Genomic DNA, 22,065 nt, shown 5'->3' on the forward strand with positions numbered 1-22,065 from the left:
AGCCCCAGTTTCATTCTGTTTTATTATAAGGAAAGTATGTAATCGTCTGGTCAAGCTATTGTGTTTTTTGTAGATATGCCATAAGAATAACTGAAAATAAAGTGAAACCTGTGCTGATCTGAGCAGTTCTTTTACCCTCGCGAGGAGACCCGGGTTTGCCTGGAGGTCCTGGAAGTGCCGGCGGTGACATGTCACATCTAGTGTTACTGCGAGCGTCTGCAATCAAAGTAACACCTCTGTCAGGGCACATTACACTAATTAGATTCTCCATAACCCAAGAACAAACTCGATCTGCAATCAGCTAATAACGGCACGATGTATCAGAGCAGGAACCCCGGTGTCTTTGAATTAACAGCCTATTGTAAAACACGTAATATAACTTTAATCCAGAGCCACTGTAGCGACCTTGGTGATGGAGGTCGTACTGTTCCCACACCAGCGACGGTTTCCTAAATGAAAATGTGTTTAATCAGAGCTGACAGCAGCAACTCGGGCAGAGAGAAGGCCGGACTCTTTAAAGACTCACTAAAGGAGGTTGTGCAGTGTAAAGCACCACTCAAACCAAACGCTAATTGTCTACTTAAAAAAACTACTGTGGTGTGTTTTCATCTTAAATACACAGGCAAATAGATTTTTACGAACACATGAACCTTATTATCCATTGCACTAGAGCTCTTTTTGCACCTTTTCTACGATAATCAGGCTTTTTTCACAATCTGTTTGGCAAATACATTTACATCGTAGATCGTGCATTTGGAGCATGTTTTGACTAAATATTAATTGGGTGTAGACTGCGATTCAAGCGTGCTTTATGTTCTTAAAAGTAAGCCTTTAGTCCCACCATTAACCTAATTTAAGCCTATTGTGAGATAATGCTTTCAACATTTCTGGCAAGACCTTCATGACGAACCTATTTTTCATTTTTATTTTTATTCTTTTTTTAAATCTTTTAGCTTCTTGACATTTTCATCCATGGCGGATTTAAACTGTTCTCTTTTTCCTTATTCATTGTTCATTGTTTTATGTTGCATCGAATCACCAAGACAAGTTCCCATGTTTGTGAATTCCATTAATTGACAATGGCAATAAATCCTTTCTGATTCTTAGTCTGATGAAAACAGTTGGTAAAATGTCACCTAAGACATTGTTGGTTCCAAAACATTTGATCCCAACAAGCCCTATTTAATACAACTACTGATTTTACCCGACAATACATAGATTTTTCCTGAGACTACATATCAACATCTTTCTCCTGTTAGACGCTCTTATATGAATAAATCATAATTTTCCGTTTAATAAATAGCCTGTAGAAGCATTTCAAAAGTCATTCCAATATTAAAATGCACACAATCTCTTTTTTACGAACCCCTGGCAATGCTTGGGGACCCCCGGTTTGGGAATGACTGACCAATAAGACGCGAGATGCTTTATTTTGACATTCCCCCAGTTCCCCCGGCCGTGCTTTTCTTCTGAAGGGCCCGGCGCGCCTCTCGCGTGCGTGCTGGGCGACTTTACCGCGTGGGCTTTACGCATAGAATGGTCCCACTCTGCGGTTACTGCTGGCTGTCATCATGCAGGTGGAATCTGCGCAATGTAACTGCTGCCGTTAGGACCCCCCCAGACCAGACCCGGGACTCCTTTTATTATTCATCTTATGCACTGCTTTGGGAAACACCGGTGAATTGCTCTTTCTATTCACTTGATGGGCACCCGTTTGTTGTGGTCCTCACGTTGAAATCATACGTTTTTTCTTTTGCGGCAACAGTTTCAAGGGATTTGTTTGCGCTTTTCCGCTCAGACGCGCGCGCGTGCTGATGCGGCCGGAGCGTCTGTCTCTTGGCGCAGTCCAACTCAGCCGGAGTCGCATAGGATGCATCCCGCACGCGCCCGTACGAAGTGACTCCCATAACAACAACATTTACCGCGGGACGCACCGCACGTCACCTCTGTCCGCGTTTGTCTGCACGCGCGCGGCTTCCCGTTAACGATGGACGAGAACAGCACCGCCACCGAGACCGTCCCCGACCTCAAAGACATCGAGGTGAAAATTGGACGGAAGACACCGGAGGGACTGCTCAGGTGGATGCGGGAGGAGGCCACGTCGCTCCGGGGAGACGCCGGTAAGGTGCCCGTTACGCGCGAGCCCAGCCTGGAGACGGGCACGCGGAGTTTGGACGAGAAGATCCGCAAACTCAGGATAGAGATGGTAAGACTGCTTCATTTATTACTTTAAACAATCATTATTAATGGCATTGTCTTTGTGTTGTGTTTTTTCTTCTCATTATAAAGCTGAAATATGAAAACATGGTCCGACTTATTTTAAAAAGTCCAATTTCAATATTAATCATTATTGTTGTAATTTAGCTCTAATGTTTGGTCCTGTTTCATATGGAGTGTTTTATTCATCTATTTTTCTTTAAATTAAAGCTAGTGTTTTGCAAACTGAGGTATGTATATCTCCAGTGGTACGAGACTCAGTTTGAGTATTTGTTTTATTTAGGGACAAATCTATTTAAGTATTTTGTCCCTCTTTGCATTCATCTTTATTTATAATGTGTCCATGTTTTTTTTTCTTCTTCTTCTCATCATTCACATTTTAGATCATGTTTAGCCTTAATTTAGGCTTGATTAAGTCTAGGTTTAGAGCTTGTGGTACCCGGGAAGAAAAATATTATCTTCGGTGGTACATGGTGTGGAAAGTTTGGAAACCACTGATTTTGGTTAGTTACACATTGTCAAATTACATAGCGCATAATATCAATATAACAGTAGTGAGGCGTAAACATAAAAAAGCGATGGTCAGTTATTTCATCTTTTGCAGATATTTATAGCTTTCTACGCGCTCTAAATACACTTACAGTGTAAGCATCCAATCTGACTAAAATCTTTGATAGAATTATGTAACAGATATAACAGTATCAATGATGATGTCCAGTGATCGCCCTCTGCATCCACCTTTACATTTAAAGGGCCTATATACTATTTTTAATCAATGTTTCCTCATCAAACACATGCCTGGAGTTGTGTTTTGTTTCACTCACACATGTTTAACTCACAAATCCTGCATGTTTATCCGGTGTTCGTTTCCCAAAATGAAAACACTCTGTTCCACCTTGTGATGTCATTAAGTGGAAATACAGAAAGGGCTCCAGCGAGTTTTAAAATTCCTTCACTACGCCTTCACTTTCATTCGAAGCCCATAAATTGACTATTTGTTAAATCGTAAAGTTCTTTGGTGTTTTATGGTGGTTGGTATACATAAAGTGCTACATTACTGCCAGTTGTACGTCTTCAAAGTCAGTGTTTTACTCCATACCGTAAAAAAAACAAAAAGAGAGAGATAAAAAGAGACAAAAACCCAAAAATGTTCCAACATGTTACTCAAGTAAATCAGACTCGGTTTTATAGTGACGGCGCTTAAAACGCTTTACGAATATTGCGCTCTCCTGTGGCCTTTTACAAGCAGATTTAATCCACACACATTTCACCACACCCCGTTCGATCACGTGACACTTGCGCTGAAATCGGCGTCTATGTGGTGTCCCTGTCCTGTCCTTCGTGCGAGTCTTAAGACAAACAATCGCTGCAAAATGTCATTACGTCCGTGGCTTGAACTGTTTGTGACTCATCTTGAAATCGCAGAAGATTTTAGACTCCTCTAGTGTGCAGCCGGCTTAAGAGCGGGCTAACATACATTTAAACCTAGCACTTAATGACATCACAAGGGGGAACAGAGCGCGTTGAGCTTTGGAGACGTAGACCGCCAGATAATGCAGGCTTTACGCAAACATGTGTGAAAAGCAACAACTCTGGGCATGTTTTTGATGAGATAACAGCTAACACGGCTACACGCTCATGGAAGAACATTCTGTGTAATACCGGGACCTTTAAGCAGCCGTTTGGAGCCAGCGAATCAGACACGTCTATTGGCCGCGGAAGGCATCACTGGGCGTTCGCTGACAGACACAAACGAGCGGTTTGTCCCTGGGCAGCACCCGTAGAGACGCGCTGCCGGAGCCGTTTCCTGTCTGGAAATACTTAATGCATAGTCTCTCCCCCGGCCGCAAACTGCACATGTGCATTTTTAATAACAGTAATCCTCGAAACAGCTGCTATACAGTCGCTGCCATAGGCTCTGCGACCTCAAACGAAGAGCATGTGTTTTAAATGTTTTTCCCTGGTATAGGCTTATGGCGACTTGTGTGCGATTTGTTACGATGAAGACAACGTTGTCGTTTAAAGTGGCTCCAAGATAAATATGTTTTTTTCAAGTCCTGTAATCGACAGACAAGAAAGACGAGAGTCAGTGTGTCAGGGGTAAACTACTAAAGCTGTGGTTCCCATCCTTTTTTGTGTCTGGAATACAGCCCAAGCTTTTCTCTCAAACTCAAGTAGTCTATGGTAGTAAATACATCGGTTCACTAGACAGTATTTTCCGGAGTATAAGTCGCACCGGAGTATAAGTCGCACCAGCCAAAAAATGCATAATAGAGAAGAGAAAAACATATATAAGTCGCACTGGAGTATGAAATGCAGTTGCAAGTGTGAAAATGACAAATAATATCACATATAAGTCGCTCCAAAGTATAAGTATACAGGCAAGGCAAGGCAAGTTTATTTGTAGAGCACATTTCATACACAGTATAGTCGAACCTCGGATTCAGGAGGAGCAGAGTGGTTTTCGTCCCGGTCGTGGATCACTGGACCAGCTCTATACCCTCCATCGGGTGCTCGAGGGCTCATGGGAGTTTGCCCAACCAGTCCACATGTGCTTTGTGGATCTGGAGAAGGCTTTCGACCGTGTCCCTCGGGGTGTCCTTTGGGGGGTGCTCCGGGAGTACGGGGTCCGGGGCCCTTTGCTCAGGGCTGTCCGGTCCCTGTATGACCGGAGCAGGAGCTGTGTTCGCATTGCCGGCAGTAAGTCAGACCTGTTCCCAGTGCATGTTGGACTCCGCCAGGGCTGCCCTTTGTCACCGGTTCTGTTCATAATTTTTATGGACAGAATTTCTAGGCGCAGTCAGGGGTCGGAGGGTGTCCGGTTTGGGGACCACAGGATCTCATCTCTGCTGTTTGCAGACAATGTTGTCCTGATGGCTCCATCAAACCCGGACCTGCAACATGCACTGGGACGGTTTGCAGCCGAGTGTGAAGCGGCTGGGATGAGAATCAGCACCTCCAAATCCGAGGCCATGGTTCTCGACCGGAAAAAGGTGGCTTGCCCTCTTCAGGTGGGTGGGGTGTCCTTGCCCCAAGTGGAGGAGTTCAAGTATTTCGGGGTCTTGTTCACGAGTGAGGGAAGGATGGAGCGTGAGATCGACAGGCGGATCGGTGCAGCGGCTGCAGTGATGCAGTCGCTGCATCGGACCGTTGTGGTGAAGAGGGAGCTGAGCCGAAAGGCAAAGCTCTCTATTTACCGGTCGGTCTACGTTCCTACCCTCACCTATGGTCATGAGCTTTGGGTAGTGACCGAAAGAACAAGATCGCGGATACAAGCGGTCGAAATGAGTTTCCTCCGCCGTGTGGCTGGGCGCTCCCTTAGAGATAAGGTGAGGAGCTCGGCCACACGGGGGGAGCTCGGAGTAGAGCCGCTGCTCCTCCACGTCGAGAGGAGCCAGCTGAGGTGGCTCGGGCATCTGTTCCGGATGCTTCCTGGGCACCTCCCTCGGGAGGTGTTTCAGGCATGTCCCACCGGGAAGAGGCCCCGGGGAAGACCCAGGACACGCTGGAGATACTATGTCTCTCGGCTGGCCTGGGAACGCCTCGGGATCCCCCCGGAGGAGTTAGAGGAAGTGTCTGGGGAGAAGGAAGTCTGGGAGTCCCTGCTCAGACTGCTGGCCCCGCGACCCGGCCCCGGATAAAGCGGCAGAAGATGGATGGATGGATGGATTTCATACACAAGGCAATTCAAAGTGCTTCACACAGCAGGAAAAATGCATTAAAATCACAAAGAAATTACAGAAACAGAAATACAATAAAATTAACAACAACAAAAAAATGATAATAATAATAATACTACAAATATTTATATAAATATAAGTATAAGTCGCACCCCGGCCAAAACTATGAAAAAAGGTGCGACTTATAGTCCGGAAAATACGGTTGTAGTAAATTCACAAATCAAATTGATCAAAGACATACAAACGACCAGCAAAAAAATAGACATTTCAAAAAACTTAAACACTATACATATGTTTTTTTTTTATCAGCAAAACCCCCGGTATATAGAGAAAACCTATACTTTGGCTATAGAAATATTGCAACATACTTCCACATAGTCGGCTCTGGCACTTCCTGTAGACGGCGTCCACATTCTTCCCCCAGTCCAGTTTATTGTTCTAATACACCCCAAGTTTATACTTCTCCAGCTCTCCACACGGTCCAAATGCTCAATTATACTGTAATAGTGTCTTGTTTTCATGTTACTGAGCTATAAAATAATCCAAAACATTCTTATAGTTGGTGATTACAACAGATATCTTGAATAAATGTGGTCAAACTTTCTTTGCAAACGCTTTTAAACTTTTTTTAAAAACATTTTGAACCGTTTCTGGTGAGTGAAATAAAACCGGCACCAGTCAAACTCAGTCCCCGTCCCACATGCTAGCTGTCGGCATAGCAACCGCTTCGCCAGGGTTGCTAGGATATGAGCTCTGATGAATGAGCTCGCTGTCTGGTGTCAGTCCATTGAGCTAATCGCCACATGTCAAATCTGTGCGGCAAGAGCAACGTCAACGGTGAAAGAATACGGAATAAGAACACGGAATGTTTCAGTAAAGGAAGGAACCAGAACTAAACTTGTGCTTGAAGTTAAACACCTTAATTAGCCTAATAAAGCATGAACAAATACGTCATTTAGAAGGTACAATTAAAGCATCAAGTTTAGCATCTGCTTCGTTAAAGGGTCTGAAGTTGGGGTTATTCAGTAGTAACAAAGCCTGAATCATTATTAATTATCTATCTGTTCATTCTGTGTTAAGTCTTTGTTCATATTATTAAGAGGTTTGTAAAAATGTGCTGGTTATAAAGCGCTACCAACATTTTTAGTGCTAAATTGAGCGCTAAAATTATGAATACATTAGGATTGGCATTGAATATCTAGGACTGAACCAAGACCAGGACCGAAGCACTCAATCTGGACTAAATAGTATTTCTAAAAGACCAACAAAACCCGCATCCATCGTCTCCAAACCAGGGCTAAATCCGTTAATCCTGACTAAATTCTGTATTAACGAACTATAGCATGGATTCCAGTACTAAATACCTATGAATTTAGATTATTATCATGTCATATTTGGTGTTAAAAGTGGTCCAAATTGTATTTTGGAGCCATTTAGTCGTCAGCCTCGGTAAGTGTTGTTGTTGAAGGAAGATTTACATATTATGCAAAGCGGTTTGAGAAGTCTGTGCTGCCTGTGCGGAAAGAAACTTAACCAAAGACAAACGAGTGGGTGAGAAAGTGAAAGTGAGAAGAGGAGATGGAGAGGCTGAGGAGGAGGAGGAGGATTCTGCTGCTAATTTGGGGACAATGGAGGGGTTTGGAACATAGCGGAAACCTGCATTTTTCTGTGTGAATGATGTGTCTTCTTGAAACCCATTCATAAATGTGTGGTTTTAAATGTATCTTGTGTTTGATTCAACTTCTCTCAGTAATAATAATAATAATAATAACTTTTATTTATATAGCGCTTTTCAGTGACCCAAAGACGCTGAACATAATAAAAAAAGGTAATTCTATGCCTGGATGTCTCAAAACCTTCATCATTTATACTACGTGTACTTTTCTTTCTATACTTTATGTTCTTATTTGTTTGTGTTGGTGTTGTCACGATACAGAAATGTATGTAGACAATAATTTTCACCACAAATAGTACAAAACGACATCTGATAAAGCTCAAGATCATTCTAAAACTGCTCAGGAAAAGTCACATTTATGAATGAATTACTTGGTGTATGAATTGCGCTCTACAAAGAAACATTCCTTGTCTCTTCTGGTGGAGGCTCCATAGAGATGTTATTGCTTTAACTAGAAAGTTCCACTGTATGGCATTAAACCTCTCGATCACCACGGAGACAAGCATGCACGTTACTGGTCAGATCTGAGAGATGAGTCCTCCTTTGTAAGAATGTACATTTTTAATAGTTATTTATAAAAAACACCCGTGTTTGAATAAATCTAAAAGGACAATAACTGTGGAACATTCCAGTTAAAGTAACAACATAACCATGGAGACAATCATATCAGTCATTAACTAACTGGTAATTAGTATGTTAGTGGTTATTCAGCTGTAGTTAATAACTTATAAAGCTCTTAAAGATTATAGTGTTAGCCTTTTTGCTAAAAATGCTAATGTACAGTAATGGGAAAAAAGGTTGTACCTGATTTGTACTTTCTTAAAACTTTAAAAACAGAACTAGTTCATTTTACAACTGTTCGTCCACATGTATCGCTCACTTACCTAATGCCATTGTAGCATCCTAAATATCCACCGCGTTTAAAAGTACTTTTCACAACACTGCAGACGTCACGGTAAAGCTAACAACAACTAGCATGCTAACAGCGCTCTTGCTTCACAGAGAATACAACGCTCTATATCTAAATGCAGAGAAAACACTGTAGTCTCATTTTGACCCGACTATATTTGTACTGGAGCAAAAACAGATTTTACTTTATTATATGAAAAAAAACACCAGGTACAGCCCCTTTAAACATGATATGGCAAAAAATCAGATACATAATAAAGTGTTACCAAAGTGGCTTAGTGCACATTTTACATGAATCGAGCAGAAGAATTGTACTTTTCTCCTTGATCTTGCTGCTGCACTGAGGGCGTCTCAGCAGAGCAGAGATTGTGATGACTGTGCCCTTCTTTTCGTTGTTCTTTATAAGTGTAAGTGCAGCCCTGAACACTGCACTAAAAGTTCCAACACGAATGTGCTTAGTAAGAGCTGCACAGACAAAGTGCATGCTGGGAGAACGCTCACACACCTGCACGCTCGCCGAAAACCACAAGTGTAAACGGGTTTTCTCACTTAGCGTAGCACCTTTCCACGTATTTGTGGTATTTCTATTTTGAGTCCTCCGCAGTATAATTACAGCACAATATCACATGTAATTTCAGAGATTGATTTATTGCAATTAACTTCTTGCTTTGTTTAACCGAAGAACTCTGTTTTGTTTTGTTTTGTTTGCCTTGTCTGAACCTCAGTCAATAAATGGCTTTTAATATTTGCAGAAAGGAGAGTTACTGTACCGACTGATCCATTTATTCTGCTTTTTTTTTACTTATAAATGCAGGTTTATCTGTACTTTTCTGTATGCAAGGCTTTTATTGAGTCAATTTACGCAATCTTTTGATCTTTGTGTGCATTTTTGGTCAGATACATTGTCAAATTATGAAAATTAAAGAATGTCTTTGGTCGGTTTGGTTCCTGCGCTTATAGTTTTTACTGTATTATTCTCAGTTCAGCATTGTATTTAACCCAATTGGTAGATTTAAAACCACGTTATAATGTTCTTATCATAAGCATCCGTTTCTGTTCCTTGTTTTAAGTCATGGAGTGGAACATTCTGGGTAAAGAATTAACAACTGGTAACATTACAAAGTGCAGCTTTACGTCTTTCTCCCTCTCCAGAGCTGTTTATGTCAGAATGTTGTAATCCATGAAGCTCCTCTGTGGTTAAGCTTCTGTTGTTTTAGATCGATCACAATAAACAGATTACTATTTCACGTGGACAGTTCTTCTATCTTTAAACGGCACTGCTGTAAGATCATCATTTGTCCCACACCAACACGTCAAACTTGAAACACGTGTACACCAATAAACATACTCGCTGTGGGGATGAATATAGCACTAATCACATTTCGTTGACAAAATGCTGTTCTGCCGACATATGTTTCTTGGCTCCAGACAAACTTGTGAGTGAAAACCCGGAGTGGCATTCGTCCAAAGCCGCCGTCTCATCTCAGAAGAGGCTTTTAGACGACTGAGGACTCTATATCTGACGGGGGAAAACGCACCGGGAGGGACGAGCTGTGGACATGTCACCGGGGTGTATACTCTGTGTTCTCCTCTGTGTTCATACTCTGTGTTCTCCTCTGCGTTCTCTGTGTTCTCCTCTGTGTTCATACTCTGTGTTCTCCTCTGCGTTCTCTGTGTTCTCCTCTGTGTTCATACTCTGTGTTCTCCTCTGCGTTCTCTGCGTTCTCCTCTGTGATCTCCTCCGGGTTCTCCTCTGGGTTCTCCTCTGCGTTCTCCTCTGGGTTCTCCTCTGTGTTCTCCTCTGCGTTCTCCTCTGCGTTCTCCTCTGTGTTCTCCTCTGCGTTCTCCTCTGCGTTCTCTGTGTTCTCCTCTGCGTTCTCTGTGTTCTCCTCTGCGTTCTCCTCTGCGTTCTCCTCTGCGTTCTCCTCTGCGTTCTCCTCTGTGATATCCTCTGCGTTCTCCTCTGCGTTCTCCTCTGGGCTCTCCTCTGCGTTCTCCTCTGCGTTCTCCTCCGCGTTCTCCTCTGCGTTCTCCTCTGGGCTCTTCTCTGCGTTCTCTGCGTTCTCCTCTGCGTTCTCCTCTGCGTTCTCCTCTGCGTTCTCCTCCGGGTTCTCCTCTGCGTTCTCCTCTGCGTTCTCCTCTGGGTTCTCCTCTGCGTTCTCCTCTGGGTTCTCCTCTGTGTTCTCCTCTGCGTTCTCCTCTGCGTTCTCCTCTGTGTTCTCCTCTGGGTTCACCTCTGCGTTCTCCTCTGTGTTCTCCTCTGCGTTCTCCTCTGCGTTCTCTGTGTTCTCCTCTGCGTTCTCTGTGTTCTCCTCTGCGTTCTCTGCGTTCTCCTCTGTGTTCTCCTCTGTGTTCTCCTCTGTGATCTCCTCTGCGTTCTCCTCTGCGTTCTCCTCTGTGATCTCCTCTGCGTTCTCCTCTGTGATCTCCTCTGTGTTCTCCTCTGCGTTCTCCTCTGCGTTCTCCTCTGTGTTCTCCTCTGGGTTCTCCTCTGTGTTCTCCTCTGCGTTCTCCTCTGCGTTCTCTGTGTTCTCCTCTGCGTTCTCTGTGTTCTCCTCTGCGTTCTCTGCGTCCTCCTCTGTGTTCTCCTCTGTGTTCTCCTCTGCGTTCTCCTCTGCGTTCTCCTCTGCGTTCTCCTCTGCGTTCTCCTCTGGGTTCTCCTCTGGGCTCTCCTCTGGGTTCTCCTCTGCGTTCTCCTCTGGGCTCTCCTCTGCGTTCTCCTCTGGGCTCTCCTCTGGGTTCTCCTCTGCGTTCTCCTCTGGGTTCTCCTCTGCGTTCTCCTCTGTGTTCTCCTCTGTGTTCTCCTCTGCGTTCTCCTCTGCGTTCTCCTCTGCGTTCTCCTCTGGGCTCTCCTCTGGGTTCTCCTCTGGGTTCTCCTCTGGGTTCTCCTCTGGGCTCTCCTCTGGGTTCTCCTCTGCGTTCTCCTCTGGGCTCTCCTCTGCGTTCTCCTCTGGGCTCTCCTCTGGGTTCTCCTCTGCGTTCTCCTCTGGGTTCTCCTCTGGGTTCTCCTCTGGGCTCTCCTCTGGGTTCTCCTCTGCGTTCTCCTCTGGGCTCTCCTCTGCGTTCTCCTCTGGGCTCTCCTCTGGGTTCTCCTCTGCGTTCTCCTCTGGGTTCTCCTCTGCGTTCTCCTCTGGGCTCTCCTCTGGGTTCTCCTCTGCGTTCTCACAGAGGGTCGGCGTTGAAAGCATGGCGGCTGACAGCAGGTTTTAAAATCTGTAGAATATAAATCAGCGTTCTCCTCCTGTCTGCTCGCTGACTGTTTATGACACAGAGGAGCAGTAAATATGTTTGCTTCAGTGTAAACAATATACTGTATGTACATTTTGATTTAGTACATACATTGTACATTGTATGCTGTGATTGGCTCGTCTTCACAAACTATTGACATAAGTTAATGTTATTTGCTGTGTTAAGAATCTAGCTTTGCCTGATAGTGAATTAATGTGTTTTTGTTCAAAGTAGGTCTACAATATTCATTTAAACGGCTATTTATGATTAACAATTCAGCACTTTATTAATAGTCAAGAAAGTGTAAAATTATACATACAAATAATCGTGCCCAGGAGAGTTTACACTGAGCCGACTAATAAAATAATCACATGTTTCAGAGCGTGTTTGTGCAGATCTAAACTACATGTTTTTATCCAGAATAAAACAGGATATTTACTTCGTTCGTGGAGGAAATTACATAAAAAATTACTGCCTTTGCTATTTGCTAATTGTGTCCGTTGAAATTGTGATTTTGACCTCGATTGCGATTCATCTTGCGGCCCAAACATACAACATATGATATCACAAGCTTAAAGGTGCCCTATGTGGCTTGAGATATGGCAATATTCAGCTGATATTATGTCAATTCAACAGAAATGTGTTTTTAAACGTATTATTATCAGGCAAATGTGACATGTACTGTATGTAAAATTAATCACAAAAGTCAGAAATGCTTTGCTACATGTCTTTTAATTTTCAATCAGCTCTTTTGCAGCATTTTCTTTTTGATAATAAACGATATTCGAACGCAGCATAGCTTCAAAAAACATTACAATATTATCTACATTTTTTATATATTTCCCGCCTCTACAGTCCATGGAGACAAGCAGGTTTCCACTTGAAAAGTTGCATAGCGCCTCTTTAAATATGTATTGAACCCAACTCTAACAAATAAAGCAACAGAACTACTACTATGTGTGTAAATAAATAGGTTTGCGCACAACATGTTACTGTAGTTTTATGAAAGCACAGTTCACAAACGCTTACCGTATTTTCCGCACTATAAGGCGCACTGGAATATAAGACGCACTGTCAATGAATGGTCTATTTTCGATCAGTTTTCATATATAAGGCGCACCGGAATATAAGACAAACAAAACCTGTACTGCACAAAATCGCTTCGAGGTCAGTGAGCACAACCAGAATGAATCCATATATAAGACAGAGATTACACTGTGTTTTTTTGAGAAAATGAAAGGCTTTTAAGTGCTGCTTATAGTGCGGGTAATACGGTAAATAAGAGATTGTTGGTGGTGACAGATGGACGAAACGACCTTCCGCTGACGGACCCGGCTTCACACAGACATGATCAGACAAGGTTAGAACGTCCAAATAGAGGCTTGTACCACCTGCTTCTGTGTGTGTGTGTGTGTGTGTGTGTGTGTAGGTGTCTGTCTCTGTCTGTGTGTGTGTGTGTGTGTGTAGGTGTCTGTCTCTGTCTGTGTGTGTGTGTGTGTGTGTAGGTGTCTGTCTCTGTCTGTGTGTGTGTGTGTGTGTGCATGCGTGCGTTTGTGTGTGTGTGTGTGTGTGTGTAGGTGTGTGTGTGTGTCTGTGTGTGTGTGTGTTTGTGTGTGTGTGTAGGTGTCTGTCTGTGTGTGTGTGTGTAGGTGTGTGTGTGTGTGTGTGTCTGTGTGTTTGTGTGTGTGTCTGTGTGTGTGTGTGTGTGTTTGTGTGTGTGTCTGTGTGCGTGTGTGTGTGTGTGTTGTGTGTGTTTGTGCGTGTTTGCGTGTGCTTGTGTGTGTGTGTGTTGTGTATGTGTGTGTGTGTTTGTGTGTGTGTGTGTGTATGTTTGTGTGTGTGTCTGTGTGTGTGTGTTTGTGTGTGTGTCTGTGTGCGTGTGTTGTGTGTGTTTGTGCGTGTTTGCGTGTGCTTGTGTGTGTGTGTGTTGTGTATGTGTGTGTGTGTTTGTGTGTGTGTGTGTGTGTGTGTAGGTGTGTGTGTGTTTGTGTTTGTATGTGTGTGTGTGTGTGTGTGTGTATCTGTGTGTGTGTTTGTGCGTGTGCTTGTGTGTGTGTGTGTGTGTGTGTGTGTGTGTGTGTGTGTGTCTGTGTGTGTGTGTGTCTGGCAGTGATTCAGCAGTCTGTTCACTTGGACGTGTGACATTGTGGTTCTGATCACTGTATCGCCGTGCCTTTGTCACAGTACAATCAATTTTGTGTTTGAATTTACGCCGTGTCGAGTGATGTGTTGTGTAAATGAGCCGGGAGTAGAATTTAATCTTGTTTAAAGAATGGAAAATCACATAATAGTCTATTCCATCCCAATTGAGCAAGCGTTGATGCAAAAAAAATCCATGAACAGGACAAAACGATACCTGTCCGGAACAGTTTTAGAATGATCTTGTGCTTTCTCAGATCTAGTACAAGACAAAATGGTATAATGAACAAAGTACTATCATTTATGTTGAAAATGTCAGTCTATTGTCTAAAAAAAGACAATGTTTTGAGCAGGTATTGAAATAAATTGTATTACCATATTTTCCGGACTATAAGTTGCACTTTTTTTCATAGTTGTGGCCGGGGTGCAACTTATACTCATATTTATACTCCGGAGCAACTTATATGTGATATTATTTGTCATTTTCACACTTGCAACCGCATTTCATACTCCAATGCAACTTATATATGTTTTTTTCTTCTCTAGTATGCATTTTTTGGCTGGTGCGACTTATAGTCCAGAAAATACGGTATTATGTTTTTGTGATAATAATAGTATGACATTAACTTCTTACTTCTCTTGGAACGTGTTCTTTGGGTCTTTCTCTCACACTAAATTGTTGTTCCACATTTTGTTATTTATCATGTGTTCGGTCATGTCTGAAAGAAAAACAAAAGTAACCACTCAATTCAACATATACATTTCTATCGCGTTATGCCATTGGCTCATCAGTGTGGACATTTATCTACTTAAAAAAACGTCCTGAAGTTGTGGGCTCAGTGGTCTTTCTGAAGATGTCAGTGCACAATTGATTAGTGGTGAATTGGTAAACCTAACAAGCCCACATAGAAAAGTAATATAACGGTGGAAATGAATGGTTTTCTGTCCATACGTCTTCGAGGGTTCCTTCAGTTTATTGTCTTTTGGGGGATTTAACTGTCACAGCTCCAAGTCACATGTATTTGAGGTTATGTAATAGAAAAGAAATAGAACTGTGATAGGCAATTTCATAATGAATATGTTTGTCCTCGATTTCACCAAGGACAAACCACTACCAAACAACCCATCCTCATGTTACTCATCAACTATTTATGCTCTATATTAGGCTGTTGCCTTTTAGTCATTTAGTCTATCTATCTATTCAACCGTCTATCTATGAATTTATCTGTACATCTACCAGTCTATTTATCTATCTATCTATCTATCCATCCATCCATCCATCTATTGATCTATCTGTTCATCTGTCCATCTATACTTAGTAGTTGAGTAATGACTTTGTTTAAATTGTAAGTATGGGACAACAGACAAAAAGGAGAAGCTTTTGTAAAAGCTTTACAAATATAAATACACGGTTTTGCAGTACTTTGCTGCATAGATAGTTGTATTTGTGTGAACCTCCATGCGATTCTCGTCTTATCTCGTCGATTCTCGTGCAGTCCGGGTCAGACACTGTACATGGTCAGATCACACTGGAACGGTTTGACAGTTGAACGTGTCTGTGCAGTTTTAATTTTACGTAAACACACTATTACTGGATTTGCACTTCTCAAATTGAGTTGGCGAGAAACAATTTGCGGCCCGAGGAAAACCAAAACAGAGAGCAAATGCAACAATGCAAGCGTGACCAAACATTTTACTACAATTTCAAGGTCGCTGCGGTCCGCTCAGTCTCTGCAAATGAAGTTATTCTAAAAAGCGAGCCAAGCTAAACGCATCACTTCATAATGTTACTTGTTTTGCTTATCAGTTATTCTAATCAAGAACAAGGCAGCAATTGAAATCTCATTTGGGTTTGCACAATGCTTTTTTTGAGTAATACGCACAGGTTTTATTTCCCCAAGACACCGTTCCAATGGCTTTTCCAGAGTTCTGTGGCTTCACCCGGAGCAGAAACATCAATTCTGCCTCTGCCGTTCTGAAATAAAAAAGTGATGGATACGATTTCAGACCAAAAGCCTGTTAAGTGACGGCTCATTCATCCAGGAACACTGGCCTCACAGCGCCGACATGGAAATACATCTGACCACAGTTTGACTTTTGAATATTTCTGCTGTTTCAAGACGATAGACACATGTGCAGTGTATTTGACAATGTAGTTAGAGCTGTAAGAAATACTAGTCAAACTACAACAAGAATAATATGACTAAACATGTTAATGCTTTAAAACACTTATCTAACCTTCTTTTATGACTTGTGTCCATTGAGAAACAAATGTAATAAATATAAGATAAGTTACCTAAACACATACATCTTTAGTTGCTGATTTTCTCATAATTGAATGATAGAAATCTGTAAGCAATTAAACTAATGAGGAGTCATTAAACCGGCTTAAGTTTAAATGCACTGTAAAACTAAATTAACGTTCAAGATGTTTTTACTGTTGCCAGGTCCAGAGTTTCTCCTTTGACAAGATACAATAAGCAAGTTTTACATCATCTTGGAATAATAAAGAATATGCTGCCTAATGTACTACTATACTACACTATATATATATATATATATATATATACATATATATATACATATATATATATATATAGCCGAAATATCAATATTGCAACTAAATATGTAACAACACAAGGTTCTCCATTTGACTTAAATGTAAGAAGTAACTTGTTCTTGGTTCAGATTCTATTAAGTTTTATTTTGAGTCATGTTTGACTAATTTAAGTCTAGTGATTTAGCAATTTAACTAGTATTCTAAGTAATTTGTTGACGTCATGTTTTGAACAAAAGAAGTACTCAAAATGCAGGACTGCGTTTAAAAAGGTATTTTTATAAAAACTACTGCAATGAGATAAACAGGACACTGACACTCTTCACACAGAACAGGATTACACACAGTATAAATACACAACTCAACGAATGAGACACAGGTGAAACACATAAGGGCGGGGCAAACAATCAACAATCAACACAGCAAGTAAAACTCCACATACATTGGTTACAGACATGACAAAATAAAAGCACAGAATGAGGAATTACTCATTGTGTCAAAAAGTACATGAAATATCTTACAACACAACACAACTGAATATAGCGTCTTTTTAAATATCATACAGCGCTCCATTAGCTTTAAAGCAGGCATGTCCAAACTACGGCCCAGGGGCCAAATGCGGCCCTCAGGCCAATTTCTGTTGGCCGTAGAGCTTCCTGCCAAGTTGGTCCAAACAACAAAAAGTAGCACTTTTAATGTAAAATTGGGAAAAATCAAGCAGTTTGATGTTACACCAACGTAATATTTATGTTCCAAGTCTTATTAAAGGTGTGGAGGCTCATCGAAACTGTCAAATGCAAAATCTCTAATAATTCACTTTGTCATTCGACAAATTGGACCTTGTCGGGTTGTTTGTGGCCCTCTGCTCCGCATAGTTTCAAAATGCAGCCCTCGGTGAAAAACGTTTGGCCATCCCTGCTTTAAAGGGCAACGGGATCCTCCTTGTAATGTCTTCTCCTAGAATATTCCACAGTATGGCATTAAACTGGCCTATTGTCTCTTCGCAGACCTGATCTCTAACTAAGATAAATAACGCAATAACATTCCACGCAAAGCAATAACATTTACAGACGACTCTTCAACCAGAAAAGTAACATAATGAATATTTAAATGATGGACTGAATTAATGAATGAAAAACCTTTGATTTGTTTTACACACAATCGAACGCAGTGCATCGTACAGCTCAAGACACTGAGCAGCTAGCACTTAGCCTTAGCATCTGGTGCCAGCTCAACTCTGACGGGACGTTGTGCTTTTACTGCCACTTCCATTAAGCGCCCACAGTGTGCCAAACCCAAAACCTCAGCCCTCCTCCGCTCTGCACGAACTGCACCGGGAATTTACTGCCACATGTTCCCCCGGGCCGCCAATCTCGTCCTCTATTGTGTGCCGTCTCCTTTGTCGAATATTTACCGCACAAATTGCTTGACCGTGTATTTTGAACAAGCCCCGCTCTGATGTGACTGTGTGCTTTTCGCAGTCGCGGTGTGTTGTTTCATCAACATTAAATATGCTTTGCAAACTTGTCAACATCTCAGATTACAACAATATTGCTGTTTTGTTTGTTGAGTAAGCGTAGACGGGGCAGAAAGTGAGCTGTCATGTGGCATCGTTTCAGGCTATTTTTGAGCTGGGCGTCCTGAAATGTCCACATTCACGGTCGTTTGTACTTTCTTTACAGTAATAATCAGATACAGGACACGTTACAGTCAATCGCTTTATGTTGTAGTTTAGAAGGAGCCTTGCCGAAACAGTCAGGACATGTACATCTCATTTATTGAACTGTCAGTGACCCAGAAGTCGTGGTTTGCATCCACAAAGAGCAGAGATGCAAGCAAAGGTCAAAGGACAATTAGACTCATGTTATGTGGAATGAAATGCTAGATGTGCTGTTTTTGTTGAGTCAAATTGCTAATTTTCTCTAACAAGACAGCTTTTACAAAAGAGTAATATTACAATTGCCATCCATAATTATATTATTTTTTATATTCTTATTTAATAATACTTATGTACATATGGTGTTTGTACAATGTAATTTCCCACAAATTCTGCTTAAATTAAATCAGCCAAAACGTTGGTTTATACAGTGACATTGCATATTTTTTAGAGACAAACACATCCACAACCATTTTACTACAAACTGAATATGAGAGCTGTGTTTATAGTCACATATTGTGCAGTATCTTCTTCACTCTTAAGTGCACAAATACTTTTATTATTCATATTCAGGCAGCAGTTTGGCCCAAAGAAAAGGCCGATAGCTGAAGTGTAAATATTGGCTCAACCTATCGGCAAACTGCTAAACTGTTCTATCTAATATTTTGTCCTTGTGTTTAATTCAAACAGTTATTCACAATGATTTCTTTCCCCACAATTTCCCTTCTCGCTCCATCTTTAAGTGACTAATGATGAAGTTGCTTTTCACTGTTGTTTGAAGCTTACACTTTATGGTCGGCTGGCAAACTCTCAACACTGGGGCCCCATTTTTCCTCCTTTCAAATCATATTTACATCGACTGCAATTGTCTGGCATAAATAACTGCACAGGCCGTATTCTCTTACAAAGGTTTAGTGTCTCATCAGTTCGAGTGGATTCCATTATTGATGCCATCTTTCACCTCCGGGAGCAGAAAACCCGAACCACAGAGTCTGGCACAAGTATTTAGAGGAGAAATATTCCCGACCACAGCTGCCTATTAGCTGCCATTCACGGACTACTTTGTGTTTTTTTAAGTCCTCCCGTCACACACACATGAAGAGATGTTATTTCGTTCAAATTATAGCTTTATTTAAACTGCACCAAAAAACACGAATCAATATTGAACTTGTTGTCATACATACTATTTAAAGAGATATACCGTATTTTCCTTTTTTCATTGTTTTGGCCGGGGTGCGACTTATATGTGATATTATTCGTAACTTTCACACTGGCAACCGCAAGAGGGCGCTCTAGGCTCTAAGCGACGCAGAAGAAGAATCTGCACTTCCTCTACCTCTGGAGTTTGTGGAGTTGTTTAGAAGTGACACAGAGGAAGAAGAATTCAATGGATTTAGTGATTTAGTGATAAATTTCCCCCAAAAAATGCAACTTATACTCCAGTGCAACTTATATATGTTTTTTTCTTCTCTATTATGCATTTTTTGACTGGTGCGACTTATGGTCCGGAAAATACGGTAGATATATATTTTGTCACTTTTGGACTATATAAGGTACGCTCCGACTATTATTAAAGTTCTATTTTTGGGCCCGTTTTCCGCATCAGCAGCTCCTCGACTTCCAGCTTTGGTCATTGTGAAGGAATAACTGTGTTTGTACTTGAAACTGTGCAGAGCCTCGCGGTGCGTCTCTCATATGTTCAGAAACAATATTAAACTAACTGGGGCGACAAATTGAAAGCAGATGGAGAAGTTAAGTCATCGTTACCACAAAAATGTACCCGAAATGTGCATCCTGATAACTTATTTGTAATGTAAGAGAGTTTGTAGGCGTGTTTAAATTGTTTTCTATGGTTACTTCACCACTCATAGTTGTATTTAGAGTGATTTGTGCGGGTTTGGGTACAGGTAATCTCTATTCTCCTGAAATCAAACTGTGTTGCTCTGAAAGTTCCTGTTTTCACGATCCACGATACACTCTGTACTTACTTCATCCTCCACGTTTGTTTTTCTTAAATGTTGATCTTTAATGGTGAACTTTGGCCATGGTCAGCGTGGTTCGGCAGTGTAGGGCTTTGTTGTCATTTATTTTGTGGCACCATAAGGTTATTTCATTTTAACTAGCAATGACCACAACCCCAGCTACGATGCAAAGTGTTTATTGGCGTACAAGAAACACGAACAACACAAATGTACAAAAATGGAAGCAGTTTTGGGGCTTCTGGCGATGAGGGCTGTAGGCTACCGGGTCTCGATACCCCCATCTCGGAGATACATTCGAATGGTTAAAAGAGGGTGGGAGGGAGGGGCACAAAGTCATGAACACTGATGTGTGTGACCTGGATGCTTAATAGTGTAGTCGCAGGAAGGGGCATGAAAGGGGTGTGGTCCTGCTCCCAAACTTAAGATAACAAACTTATCTTCAGAAGTTGTTTTCCATCAAAATTGCAATTTAGAATGCCAAAAATATAAATTAATAACATTTTCATCATACTCTATATTCATTTATATTTAATTATCCTCAGTGTTGGAAAAAATACTTCAAGAATGTAGTTGGATGCAGAATACCAAATACCTGCATTAAAATGAATACTTTACTTTACTTTTAAATTGCATTATATTATAGTGTTAAGAACATGATCAAATACTGCAATGTATTTTGTCGATTTTAGGAAAGTTAATGTATTCTGATACATACCAACAAATTCAAAAAAGAGAAAGAGTATCTGCATTCCGGTACGTTACAAAATGATTATTCTGAATACGCATTTTCAATAGATGTATTTAGTTACTTCCCAAAACTGATTATCTTTCAGGAGATCATTTTTCATCTACATAAAGTACATAAACCTTGATCCATCCTTGTTAAATGTCTGTCCAGTCTTTTTCTTTCCATTTTCACAATTGTACCCCATATTCATGCCTTTCACACGACTCTGTCCTCTGTGATTTCAGGCCCACCTGCGCTCGACGGACGTGAAGATCCTGCAGCAGCTGTTGGCCCTGCACGAGGGCATCGAGGCCGTCAAGTGGCTTCTGGAGGAGCGCAGCACCCTGACCAGCCGCTGCAGCAGCCTGACCAGCAGCCAGTACAGCCTGGGCGAGGGGCCGGACACCTCCTGGAGAGGCTCCTGGAGCAGCCTGCAGGACCCCAACGACAAACTGGACAACATCTCCGTCGGAAGCTACCTGGACACGCTCGCCGACGACATGGACGAGTACTGTCCCTCCAGCTCTGACCAGTCCATCCTGTGTTCATCCACGCCGCAGGTTTCCGAGGCGACCGTAGCGGGCAGGACATTGCCGAAAAGCGGTGCCACTAAAGCGGTGGAAATGGGCGCCGCGACTTCCAAACCTACCGCCGCGATCAGGCCGAGAATGGACAGCCCCAAGCGCGTTAGCTCGACTCCGACCTGGCAGAAAAAGACGCCGGACTCTTCGACGAAAAACAGCCCGATCAAACTGCAATCGCCGCTCAACAAGGCGAACGGTGTGACGGCGGCTGACAAGAATAACGCCACCACGGCTGCGGCGACGACCGGCGCTACCGCTGCACAAAAGGGAAGCCCCCAACACAGCAGCCAAAGTCCAAGCCACAAACCTTACACCAACGGAAAGATAGACACGGACACGTCGTGCAAACTCAACGGCAAAAGCGTACGCCTGGAGTACGACGCACACTGGCACTGGGTGCAGTCCCAAGAAGACGTGACGTTTTTGTGAAGGTGGAAACGATTCACGGGACTAAAGATTCCAAGGCCCGAAATAACTCCAAATGACTCCAAAAACTGTTGTTCAATGAAATATATAGGTTTACCAAGACAACGAAATGCCTTTTTGTGTTGTCTCTGCACTAACTTTGTCGAACATGATGTCAGTAAAGTGCACAATGTTGCTTTTCTGGTGAAGGGTCTGCCACTTGCTTGTCTCCATGGAGATTGTTGTCATTGTAGGGCTGTAGTTGACTAGAGAAATTCTTGGTTGACTAAAGACATCCCCAGTCA

General features: G+C 42.1%; 2 protein-coding genes across 2 annotated transcripts; one reads left to right on the forward strand and one right to left on the reverse strand.

Annotated features, from left to right (window-relative positions):
- The first annotated feature begins 1,753 nt into the window (after positions 1–1,753).
- Positions 1,754–21,827, forward strand: lurap1 (leucine rich adaptor protein 1). Its single transcript, XM_072437855.1, has 2 exons — positions 1,754–2,206; positions 21,017–21,827. The coding sequence occupies exons 1-2, from the start codon at positions 1,988–1,990 to the stop codon at positions 21,782–21,784; spliced, it is 987 nt and encodes a 328-aa protein (XP_072293956.1). The 5' UTR covers positions 1,754–1,987; the 3' UTR covers positions 21,785–21,827.
- LOC140354264 (uncharacterized) lies at positions 8,634–11,669 on the reverse strand. Its single transcript, XM_072439215.1, has 3 exons — positions 11,150–11,669; positions 8,797–8,946; positions 8,634–8,644 (listed from the first exon to the last, which is right to left on the reverse strand). Exons 1-3 carry the CDS (start codon positions 11,667–11,669, stop codon positions 8,634–8,636), a joined length of 681 nt encoding a protein of 226 aa, XP_072295316.1.
- Positions 21,828–22,065: the final 238 nt, after the last annotated feature.

Source organism: Eucyclogobius newberryi, unplaced genomic scaffold (genome assembly GCF_026437365.1).
Source record: "Eucyclogobius newberryi isolate DKJ021-1_F unplaced genomic scaffold, fEucNew1.0.hap1 SCAF_9, whole genome shotgun sequence".
In the NCBI taxonomy this organism is placed as follows: Eukaryota; Metazoa; Chordata; class Actinopteri; order Gobiiformes; family Gobiidae; genus Eucyclogobius; species Eucyclogobius newberryi.

Excerpts from the sequence above, each read along its gene's own strand:
- lurap1 (XM_072437855.1), top strand. The coding sequence starts at position 1,988 with ATGGACGAGAACAGCACCGCCACCGAGACCGTCCCCGACCTCAAAGAC. Across the intron at positions 2,207-21,016 it reads GCAAACTCAGGATAGAGATG|GCCCACCTGCGCTCGACGGA; the intron begins GTAAGACTGCTT and ends CTGTGATTTCAG.
- LOC140354264 (XM_072439215.1), bottom strand. The coding sequence starts at position 11,669 with ATGCTTTCAACGCCGACCCTCTGTGAGAACGCAGAGGAGAACCCAGAG. Across the intron at positions 8,947-11,149 it reads AGAGGAGAACCCAGAGGAGA|CTCTTACTAAGCACATTCGT; the intron begins GCCCAGAGGAGA and ends TTGTCTGTGCAG.